General features: G+C 37.8%; 1 protein-coding gene across 10 annotated transcripts in view; it reads left to right on the top strand.

The window, feature by feature from the left end:
- anks1b (ankyrin repeat and sterile alpha motif domain containing 1B) overlaps positions 1–12,206 on the top strand; it is a 737,478-nt gene that overhangs the window by 642,879 nt on the left and 82,393 nt on the right. For 8 of the 10 annotated variants that reach the window (XR_007264449.1, XM_048610130.1, XM_048610129.1 and 5 more), the window contains one exon: positions 264–370. Coding sequence is in view for 9 of the 10 variants with exons in the window: in XM_048610130.1 (XP_048466087.1) it covers positions 264–370 (107 nt within the window). In the remaining variant the exon portion in view is untranslated. Of the gene's footprint in view, positions 1–169; positions 371–12,206 lie in introns of those variants that run through there. The other 2 variants (XM_020533856.2, XM_020533850.2) reach the window with 1 other exon arrangement.

Raw genomic sequence — 12,206 nt, 5'->3', positions numbered from 1 at the left:
ATAGACACCTTGGCATGCTGGATCCACATCTTGTTGCAATACCTGCTGGCTGTGAGAAGCATTCCAGCATTTAGACAAGCTACAGGGAATAATATTGTCAATAGACTTGTGCACCACAAAAGCTATCAAGCTGGCGGGCTCATTCGACAGTCACATTCCGAGGAATACGATGTGGCAATGCCACCTCTCAACCTCGGAATGCCCCTATTACCGGATTGATGGTATGTCACTACTGAAGCGGCTTCCCCTTCAACCTCTTACAGGACCCAGAGTTGTATTTCAGACTGTGGGACGGTGGCTGGAGAGCATAGGACTTCCGCAGTATGAAAACCACCTGCTGGCAAATGGATTTGACAACATCCAGTTCATGGTAAGCTACCTTCTGTTTTATTCTTGCGCATGAACAGTTGATGTTTTCTCAAGACCATGCTCCTTCTTACCTTCCTCCCTCCCTTTCTGTCTCTCTCCCCGTCCCACTAGATCATGACCTGTATCCATTGTATTGTTGCCCCAGCAACTGTGGACTTGTGTGGCCCATTAAACTTAGCATTGGAGGCATCAGTTTGTCTACCATTACCATGATGGATTAATCAATTTCAGTTGCTTTGGGTCTGTGTATCTTTGTGTCCTGTGTCTCTGTGCATAAATAAAACTATGTATCATCATATCTTGCACCCCAGAGGGGCTACAGAAGATTAATTGATTAGTTGTGTTCTGGAAAGGAATTATTTTGTAAATGTACATATATGAACATTATAATTAGGGTAGAGTTGAAATTTGATTCTGTGCAAATATACACACACAAAAGTTTTCTTATCTGTGAACTAAAAAGATACTTGAGTGCTTCAGTAATGAAAATAGAAATTTCAATGGCTAAAAATCTGGGGTTGCAGAATTGTTGCAACATTTCAAAATTGCTTATCCATATTCTTTAAAATAAAATTTTATGTAAAAATGAGACTTTGACACAATTCCATTCTGATTGTTAAGATTTGTGATTAAACAGAGCTGAAATTATCTGTCTAAGCCACGTAGACAGGTACCTCATACTTGTAGAGGAACAATAACTTCTATCCCACTTGTTTTTTCAAAATCATTTTTGTATTTCATTTTCACTGTATACAGCTCATAGAAATATGTGGTGACTTTCAGCTTGAGAGAGAGAGAAAAGCAATTATTGTAGTTACTAGGAGACCAGCTATAATTAGCTGTTTCTTACAGGGAGTGTCAATCACTGACAGAATGCCTACATTATAATCTTCCCTACCCACACCAAGCTATAACCTGAATTGATTCTTTTTAAAAAATGAATGTAGATGAATCAAATTGATGCAGAATTGTATGTTTTTCATCCACCTTATCAACAAGATAAATATAATTATAAATCTGAAGTTTATTCATGTCATTCCAGTGGAAGGAAATTTGTTGCTGTTTCACAAGTCGGTTTACTCCAGTCTGCAGTGTACTTAATCTAATTTTGAGTGTTAAATCTAATTCTTGATCTGTCATCAATTCCTTTAAACCATATATCCGACCAGAAAAAGCAACTTCCAATGCACAACAGCCTCTGCTCGGGCTCTTTAGACAATTCTTTTTAGGTAAATTTAGGTGATGACCCAGTAATGTTCTAGTTTTTCTGTTGTGTTTGTAAAAATGCTGAAGGTTAAGATTTTTAAGCAATAGCTTGTACATCATTTCAGAAAGGTCACCCATTCCTTTCAGATTCTTTATAGCTGGTGTAATTAACAGTAATTTGCAGTTTTTCCATCAAGGTGAGATGTGCCAATCTGGAAAGTGGTGTGTTCATTACATTAGACCGATATTTTAACTCTGAATCTGAAAAGAGATTTCTTTTGTTAAGATTAGGGGTAGCTGATGAAGATGATCAGATTTGAATTAGTAAACATAGCATAGAAAATTCTATTTCCTACAGACAAGTACTTGAAGTTCACTCAGGTTTTCCTTAACAATAATGACGCTTAAAATGTTTTTTGTGAAAATGACTTCATTAGAAATAGAGAAGCCAAAGTTTTGGTAATGTTTATCTCTAGCAGGGGAAGAAGAGCAGCTAAAAATATTTTTCGTGAGGAATATACATTTCAGAATTGCTTATTGTAATGTTCATATAACCTTGTAATAATACATTTATATATTTTATATACACATTCAGGCTGTCAAACCTCTTAACAACTCAATCAAATCCTGGTTGATCTATTCCTCAAAATCACCTTTGATCCATTCTTTCTTAATTTCTTACTACTTGCTTCAAGGCAGTTGTTTTTTTTAGCTGATGCAAAAAGTTAGGATTTGGGAACATGGGTGCACAGAATAATTTCAGAGCTCCATGACCTGGAGGAAAATCTATGTGGAAAAATTGAAAATAAGATCACTGACTGAAGGCATGTGGAAATAAGTTCTTCAGTGTAGTGTTTATGAAACATTTGCTAATAGATCAATATTTTAAAAACTGCACCACTGTACAAAATCTTTGATTATTTCCTAAATATTGATTTTAACAATGTGTTTTTATGTAAATCCTCTTCCCCTTTCCTGCTTGGAGGATCATTGAGCCAAACCTTGTGGAGACGAGAGGGATTTTGGTCACCAACTGCAGAGCTGGCAAAATCTCCCTGTTGTCTCTTTCGAGGAAGACCTGCCACAACCTGTGCCAGTCAGACACTTATGGGCCAGCAGTGGGTCTTTCCCCAAGATTCTCAGGTCGGAAGTTCCCGCCCCATTAAGAGTTGCTGGCCAACTAGAGGCAGGAGACCCTTCTGTACTTAGCAGCGCCACAGGAGAGGTAGTGGCTGCTGTTGATACTGCACCCAAGGGAGGCCTTGGATTGAGGTGGTCCCCAGGCATGAGCACCTGATAGCAGGAGGTGCATCTTGGGAAGGATAGATGAGGATGTTGGCAGCAAGGACATTCCCCTTGATGCTGGGTATCCTTGATCAGGCCTTAAGTGCTATTGAACGAGGAATATCTTGCGGGAGTCCATATAAAAATATGCCAAAGTTTGCTTGTCGTGCTTTCCACATGCCAAACCCACTGCCCAGTGATAGTAGATGAGACCATTAAGTGTGCATTAATTGTCCGTTTAACACCCTCAATTGGTAGCAGGGCAGGAAGGGTTTAAATAGTCCATGTCACCAAAATTGGTCACCGAAAGTTAAACTGCTTTACTTCTGGCCAGCCAGCTTGTCACCTCAGGAAATTGAAGGTATAGCTTTTTCCCCCCTCCATGGTCACATCCTGATATGGTCCATTTAATTATAAAAACAAAATTATACAAAACAGTTTGCTTGGAAGCACATTTAATACTTTTGAAAAATGCCTTCAAGTCAACTTATTATGAAGCATCATCAGAGACAGATTTTTCCAAAAGTTGGCACACAGAGGATAGTCTCATTGCATTTGAGACAATGTTACAAAAATAGCTTTCAGTGAAAGGATTCTATCAGAAGAGAAGCAAAACTTTTCCAGCGCAACTGAAACTGTTGTGTGTTTCTAACATTTCATGTTTTATTCCATCTTTATTGTTTTCACCTCTGTAACCGAATGAAGAACTTCATTTCAATTGCATTCACAAGTGCAGCTGTAAATATTATATCCATTAGCCAATTACTCTATTTATCTTTGAGTATTTGCCACCTTAAATTAGGGAGTTCCCTCATGCATTTATTAATCTCATGTGTTAAAGGTTTTTAAACTAAGAGACATTTAATATTCCAGCCATGTGCAACACAAATCATATCAAGTGAAGACTTTGGCACTGAGTGTATCGGCTTAAATCAAATTTCCAAAATGGTCTGATATGTAATTTGTTCTGTGCTTTCTACTTAGAAGACGTTTATTCACGTAATAATTAAAGCTTAGAATTTTTTAAGCGAATGTTTGTGTTGATGTTGTACTTAAAAAGACTAGTTTTTTTAGAATATTTAATTGACAGTTTTTTTCCCTGGAAGATGGTATGTCTGTGCGTGACAGGAGATTTCGTTCAATATTTTAGTTATCACTGGTGATGTTAAAGAAAGATCAGAAATGTTAACAATTGAAGAAAAAAAATCAGTTATTCAGGCAGTCTGGGAAGAGCTTGATTGAGTTCAGAGCATTCTTTTTGCATTTGCTTTTTTTTTCCATAAAATATGTGAGTAATCATTTTAATTTGCTGGGGAAACCAGAGGGATGGAAATATTTTGGATAAGTAATGGACTCAGTGTTTTAGGTGGTTTTTGCCCATATTTATTTATTCTTCAAAATACTTGAAACGTTTCCACTTTTCTTTTTGGTAAGCATTTATTTTTTGTTTGTGAGCATCATTCCCTCTTCTAATTCGCTATCCTCTCATACAATGTCTGTAAGCTCACTTCAATGATTGAAAGATCCACAAAATTTCAGTTCACATCCTTGTTAGTAAGTCATAGCCTACACCTTCTCACTTCTTCTCTTCCACACCAGTTCTTTAAAATATTTTCTATTGGAATAAATACCTGTCTCCCCTCAACCTGATAAAGAGAGTTTGAGACGGATCTCCAGATCTGTAAAAACACAAGCTGTACACTATGGAGAACAACTGAGGAATATCATCAGCTCAAAATGCAAAACTGATTTTAGGAAATATATTTACACTTATGGTTGCAAACTGTCTCAATGGATTATAAATGATCATGAGCTACTGGTATCTTACTATTGGACGTCTGCATGTTGGACACAGGTGTTCACCATTTTTCTTACTGTATCTGTTGAATACTAAGAAAGATTAATTGTGTAGTGGAATTCTGTCTTTAAATGGTCTGCCTTATACAACAGTGTAGACATTAACAATACCAATGAAGCTGTGTGCCCATGTTACAGGTGAACAATCCCTGCTGATCCAGAAAGCAAACCTGTCAATATGGCAAAAATCTAACTGTTAATGGTACAGATTCAGTAAATAATGACAAAATTAGTCATTGTATAACATTAAAAACATTGCATTGCAAAAGTCATAGTAAGTGTTATAATCCGTCAAAAAGTTGGAGGTGGACCATTGATGGTCAAACTAATGTATTTTTTAAATTGTTTTGTTAAACTTTGTATGCTGTCCTCTGATATGACTTCTAGCCCGTGCTTTTCCATTCCTGTTTGCCAAGCATTACAGAGGGAAGAAAGAGCCCTCTACAGTTTTGTTTTCCATTCTGCATGCATTGCACCAGGAATAGTAAAATGATTAGGGTCAGGTTTTAGTAAGTCTTTTCTCTAGATGTGGCATTTCAATGATACAGCACATTGCAGTCAATAATCACTCCATTGTGCCCAAAGGGACAAAATCAATACTTCTAAATTTTTAATGAGCAGCCACTATTTATAAAAACATGCCCATTGACAAAAGTGTCAATAACTTTCCAAACAAACAAGAGTATCTACAACTTAAAGAAGAATAGAATGCCAGCCTTGATATGTTTTATATTGTTGAATGTAGACCGATTGGATAAGTTCCTACCCATTTAAGCAACAGCTATCTATCCTATAATTGATTCATAACCTCATGTTTAAACCCCTTCATGGCCTCACTTCTCCATATCTATATAACTATTTTCCACTCTACAACCTGAATTCTCTGTTCCTTCAACTCTGAAACCGAATGTTTTCTGTAGTTCTTCCACACACTTTGTCCACTCTTGGAGGCTGCACCTTTAGCCATCAAAGCTCTACACTTTGGAAATCTCTCTATAACCATTCTGACACGCCAAGTCCTATCTTTCCTTAAAACTCAACTGTCCCCAAACATTTAGTCATGTCTCCTAATATGGCTTGGTATTTGCCAAGTAGCTAGAAATTGCCATAGTGTCTAGGGGTGTGCAGCCTGGGTGGATTAGCCATGGGAAATGCAAGGTTACAGAGATATGGGGTAGGGGCTGGGTCTGGTAGGGATGCTGTTTGGAGGGTCTGTTTGGACTGAATGGGCTGAATGTCCTGCTTCCACTCTCTAGGGATTCTATGAAATTTACTGGTTCACGTGACAAGAGATTTGGACAGTAACGGAGAAAGAGCAAGGCAGTAACACAGAAGAGCAATTCAGATAAGCTAGAGTGTGACAGGAAGGAACAGAGCTAACAAGCAGACCATTGCATCAATAAATACAATCAGTATAAAGAAAAAGATGATTAAGGGACTGAATTAAAGGCTTTTTTTTAATCAGAATGCATGTAGCCACTCATAACAAAATGGATGAATTGATAGCACAAATATAAATAAATGTTTATGACCTGATACAAAGACATGGTGCGAGATGACTAAGTTTGTGACCTGAATGTTCCAGCATATTGTAATTTCAGGAGAAAGAAAAGGGATGTGGCGTGGCTCTCTTAAAATTCAATAAGCTCCATATGGTAGTGAGAAATGATTTTGGTTCAGAGGATTAGAATGTGGTATCAATGTGGATGTAGATAGAAATCCACAAAGGAAAGAAGACATGGGTTAGGAATGTTCTATAGGCTCTCTGACAATAGCCTCACTGTAGGACAGAGTATAAATCAAGAAATAATAAGTGCTTGAAAGAAAGGATTTTCAATGATTGTGGGTAATTTCAATCTTGATGATACATTGGACAAATCAAATTGTCAAAAATAGCCTCGAGGATGAATTCATAAATTGTATTTGGAACAGTTTCTTACAACAATATATCTAGGATCAAGCAAAGAACAGACTACTTTCAACCTAGTATTGAGTTCAGATAAATTAGTAACATCATAGTATATAGGATGCTTTGGATAAGCATGATCATAATGTGAATTTCACATTGACTTGGAAGGTGAGGAAATTTGGGTCTGAAGCTGGTGTCCTAAACTTAAATAAAGGCAATTACAAAGGAATGGAGACAAAGTTGGAAAAATTGGAATAGGGTTTTAGGTTAAAAAGTAAGACAGTAAAGAAGTACTTGCAGACACTTAAAGAAATATTGCCTAACTCTTGCTAAAGACATATTCCATTGAGAAAGAAAGGTACTGTGAGAAAGGATGGCTCATCCATGGATAAATAAAGAATTTAAGAATGGAAGCAGATTGAAAGAGAAAAAAAAGTCCACAAAGATTAGTGGTAGTATAAAAGATTGGAAAAATTTTAGAAGTCGATGACACAGTGACTCAGTGTTTAGCACTGCTGCCTTACAGCACCAGGGACCCAGGTTTGATTCCGCCCTTGGGCAACTGTCTGTGTGGAGTTTGCACATTCTCCGTGTGTTTGCATGGCGGGTGCTCCAGTTTCTATGGTGTGAGGCTGGAAGAGCACAGCAGGTCAGACAGTATCCAAGGAGCAGGAAAGTCAACGTTTTGGGCCGAAACCCTTCGTCAGGGTTCCAGTTTTCTCCCAGCTTCCAAGATGTATAGGTTAGGTGGATTGGCCATGCTAAATTTCCTGTAGTATTATGAAAGACAGTAAAAGCTTCCTTTTTGCATACTTGTAGAAGAGAGTAACTAACGTGAACGTTGGTCCCTTAGAAGGTGAGACATTGAAAGAATAATGGGAAACACAAAGCCTTTGAACTAGTGTTTTTCATAGTAGAAGACACAGAAGCAGCCCAAGAATAATGGGAACACAACAGCAAAAGGGGAGGAGGCACTTAAAACTATCATAGTCACGTGAGATAAAGTCCAGGAAAGGACGAAAGGCTGGATGTGATGATCTCCATCCTATGGTGTTAAAGAAGGTGATGGCAGAAATAGTGGATGTGTTAATTGTAATGTTTTAAAGTTCCCTAGATTCCAGACTGGTCCCAGCAGACTGTAAAGCTAAAAACGTAACACCACTGTTGAAGAATAGAATGTGACAGAGAGCAGGTAAGGATAGAACAGTTGGTCTGACATTGGTCATTTGGGAAAATGCTACATCCAGTATTAAGGAGGTAAAAGCAAGACATTTATTAAAACAGTACAATCAGTCAGATTCAACATGGCTTTCTTAAAGGGAAATTGTGTTTGTCAAGTTTATTAGAATTCTTTGAGGATGAAACAAGCAGGATGGATGAAGGGAAACCAGCAGCTGTGGTGTTTCTGGATTTCCAAAAGGGGTTTGCTGAGGTGCCATTTAATAGGTTACAGCAGTAGTCAAGAGCTTTAAAGGATGGGTTAAGGTTTGGCTGACTAATAGGAAAACAGAATCAGGATAAGTGGGTCATTTTCAATTTGACAAACTGTGATTGGTGAATTGCTGCAGGCATCGGTGTAGGAGTCTAAACTGTCTACAATCTATATTGGTGACTTGGATAAAGGGATAGACTGTACTGTAGCCCAATTTTCTGATAGTAAAAAGACATGGATGAAAGTATGCTGTGAGGTGGATGTTGAGAGTCTGGAAAGGTATGTTGATAGGTTAAGTGAGTAGACAAAAAAATTGACAGCTGGAAATAATGTGAGAAAATGCAAAGTTGTCCACTTTGGCAAGGATTATAGAAAGTCAGAATATTATTGAAATTGAGAGAGACTACAAAATGCTACACAACAGAGGGATCTGGGTGTCCTTTACATAAATCAAAAAACTGTTAGTATTCAGGCAAAGCAAATAATTAGGGAGGCAAATTGAATTTTGGCCTTTGTTATGAAATTATAAGTATCTTGCTAAGCTGGTGAGGTTACACTTGAAGTACTATGTACAGTTTGGTCTCATTAAGGAAGGATATGCTTATGATGGATGCAATTCAGTAAAGGGTCATTATGTTGATTCTTTGGGATGAGGAGGTTGTCCTACGAACAAAGGTTGGCAGACTGGACTTATGCTTATTGAGTTTTATGAGAATAAGAATTAATCTTCTGAAGCATAAGATTCTGAGGGAAGACATTTCCTTTTTTGGGAACTTAAAACTAGGGAACACTGTTTCAAATTACAGGATCCCACATTTAAGCCTGAGATGAGGAAGAATATTTTTTCTCAGCAGGTGGTTCTTGTTCAGAATTCTCTCGCCCAGAGAGCAATGGAGATTGGGTCATTTAATATGTTCAAGGCAGAGTTAGACATATTTTTGATCCATGTGGGAGTCAAGGTATGGGGAGACAGGCAAGAAAGTACAGTTGAGGCTACAATCGGATCAGCCATGATCTTATCAAATGGCAATGTAGGCCCGATGGACCAAATGGTCTATTTGGGCTCCAGTTTCATAATATCTTGCATTGTGACGGTTGTCATCAGTCTTCCTGTACACAACACGGATGTATTGTCAAAATTTATGGCACATGGAACTTATCAAACAAATGGGCTGCTACAAGCTGCAACAATTAGATATTAAGCAGTGACAATTGTCTGATTGCAGTCAGTCTGTTTCCACTGTGTGCCAGCTGATTGGCCATTCATCCCAGATATATATTAACAGTATAAAGGGACTATTTCCTCCTAAACTTCAACATAAAATTAACATTCACTCATGCTCCTTAAGTAATATTATTTATAGTGAACCAAATAATGTTGACATTTAATGTGTAATGCAACAAATAATTAAATGAAATATACTTCAAAACCATGTAGTGTCTGAAATTCAAATATACCCACATCTGACATAACTTTGGCACTTGGTAAATGATCATGGTCGAGATCAATATGACATAAATATTACATAAATCATCTGGAGTTAGCTAATGTTCAGAAACTGTTCAAGATACATTTGTAAGTTTTATGTCATAATCAGATCTGCTTGACTCAACTATAGGCTTATAGTCTATTAGCAACCAGACATAAATATTTGCAACACATTGTAAATATTGCTATATCAGTTATAAAACAATTGACTATTGTATATTATCAGCATTACTGATCTGTATGAATAAAAAAGCACTCCTATTCTCTGCTGTTCCTATTTAGTGAAATCGGTTTGCTCAGTATTATAATGTGGGACTATTATAATCACTTCCATCCCTGATCTTTACAATGTCCTCCCTAAAGATGTTAACCCAGTCAACAAAGACTTATTGCTACAACAACAATTACTAAAGGCATTCTAACTTCTCTACTTATCTTGCTTTCTTTTTATCTTTCTATTTTTGCACTGTACTTTGTAGGAGAATTAATTGCGATCATGATAGTCATGTAGAAAATGCTTGTTAATAATCTTCTACTCCTCTGCACCTCATGGTGCATTTAACAATGTGTTCCTTTCACTGCATTTATATCCAGTAGCTCATGATCTCAGGTGTTTCCATAATGGAGTCCTCTTTTGTTCTGCGGCCAAATCAGCCTCCTGTTTGATTGAGGAGTTTGCCATATATCAGACACTACTTACCTCACTGATGGCAACCCACTATTGAAGTTGTTTGGTTTTCTGCTTTTCTGAACTTTGATGATGTGGATTAAGAAACTCTACTCCCATCGGCCTTACGTAGCCATGGAGACAAAACCTAACTCAGAATGTTAACTCTTGTTTCCACTTGCCTGTGAATTGCGTCTGGGTTCTTGATAGAAGGTAGTCTATATCCTGGACAGTGAATATCAACAATCTTTGTTAAGTATATACACTATGTATAGAAGAGAGTAAGTGAGGACATCTTGGAATCCCTGCACTCTCAAGTCCCAGTTCCATGTGATATGATAGCTGCAAGGTTAGGCTCAAGAAGGTAGGTTTGTCTCATTGGAGAAAAGGAGATTTGATGGAGGTGTACAAGTTGTTATCTTGTCTGATGGTAATACTGGACAATATAGGTACTACTTTCACACAGAGTGATAGTCGGCTTGACAAGAATTACGTTTTTTGTCAATTTGATGGCCATGGCGGTCAATCATTGAACATATTCCCATGAGGCTGCTAATGTACTCTTAACAAAAGAATATAAGTTTAATACAGAAGAGAAAATAATAAAATGGCTAAGAGACAATTTTGAAAGTTCTTATCATGAACAGCCAAAAGATTCAATGCTTTTGTCCAAAAATATCCTTTACAGCCAATCAACCTTAGTGAAGAATCACTCCTATTTTCAGTCCTTAATTATGTTTACTGAACTGAAAAGATCACAAGCAGATTTTTATTTCTGTACATTGACCAGATCCCTACCATCTCTCCGCTGAAAGACACAGATTTAAGTCAACCGGCTTATCTCTAAATGAAAAAAAAAACACTCGGGTCTTTTCCCAGCTCTGTATACTTACACTGCTGAAACAGCTCAAGACTTTTTACAGCCCAGAGAGAATACCTAGGCTGAGAGAATACCAAAACGAGACTGTCCTTCTTTTCTCTATGAACTAGACTTGTTTGTGGCCCTCTCCAGCTGTCTTTCTCTGGGTCTTAAACCTTAAATCTTAAATTAGTAAGAAGTACAGCCAGTAAATCACTAGGTGGTTTGTCTAGTCAGATAGCTGAAATTACATGGTTTCTTGGTGATACACTGCTAAAAGAAATGAGTGTCTGACTCTTTTAAAAAAAAAGTAATGTTCACAGAGCTGAAAACCAAAAACCCATTAATGTCTAATTTAGAACCCAAATTCCCAAATAATAACAACATTAGGAGCCTTCAAAGATGACGACAGATTTAGATAAGTTTTCTGCGGTGCCTATCAGTCTGACCTTATTGCTTGTTCCTTGTTATTTTGCACATATCCCAACTGTGTATTTATAAAAGCTATGATTATGGACAATTAAAGCACCAACACTGCAAAAGGATTATTCCTTAAAGGTTTTACTTTGCAAGGACAGTGTTTATGTTATCAGAAATCTTACAGAGCCTGTGGGAAATTATTCAACCTCTGCCTTCGAGCCAAAACCATGGTCACCCCAACCAGTGTGATCGAGCGGCAGTACACAGATGATGCTTGTGTACGTGCAATCTCAGAGGATGTACTCCAGGCCATCATCAACACCTTTACAGAGGCATATAAGAGCATGGGTCTCATCCTGAGCATCTGCAAGATGAAGGTCCTCTGTCAACCTGGCCCAACATTATGGAGCAAATCCCTGATCATCAAGGTCCACAGGGAGGCCTTAGAGAACATTGACCACTTCCCATACCTCAGAAGTGTCCTGTTGGCCAAAGCAGCTGTTGATGAAGAGATCCAGCACTGCCTCCTATGTGTTAGCATCTGAAGAAAAGGCTGTTCGAGAACAACAACATCAGATCTGACACTAAGATCATGGTTTACAGAGCTGTGGTGGTGCCTGCCCTCATGTATGGCTCTGAGACAAGGACAGTCTACAGCAGACGCCTCACGGCACTGGAGCAGTACCACCAATGCTGGCTGTGCAAGGTTCTGCA

Source organism: Rhincodon typus, chromosome 22 (assembly GCF_021869965.1).
Source record: "Rhincodon typus isolate 14 chromosome 22, sRhiTyp1.1, whole genome shotgun sequence".
Lineage (NCBI taxonomy): Eukaryota > Metazoa > Chordata > Chondrichthyes > Orectolobiformes > Rhincodontidae > Rhincodon > Rhincodon typus.
This window is presented reverse-complemented; position numbering and strand designations above follow the sequence as displayed.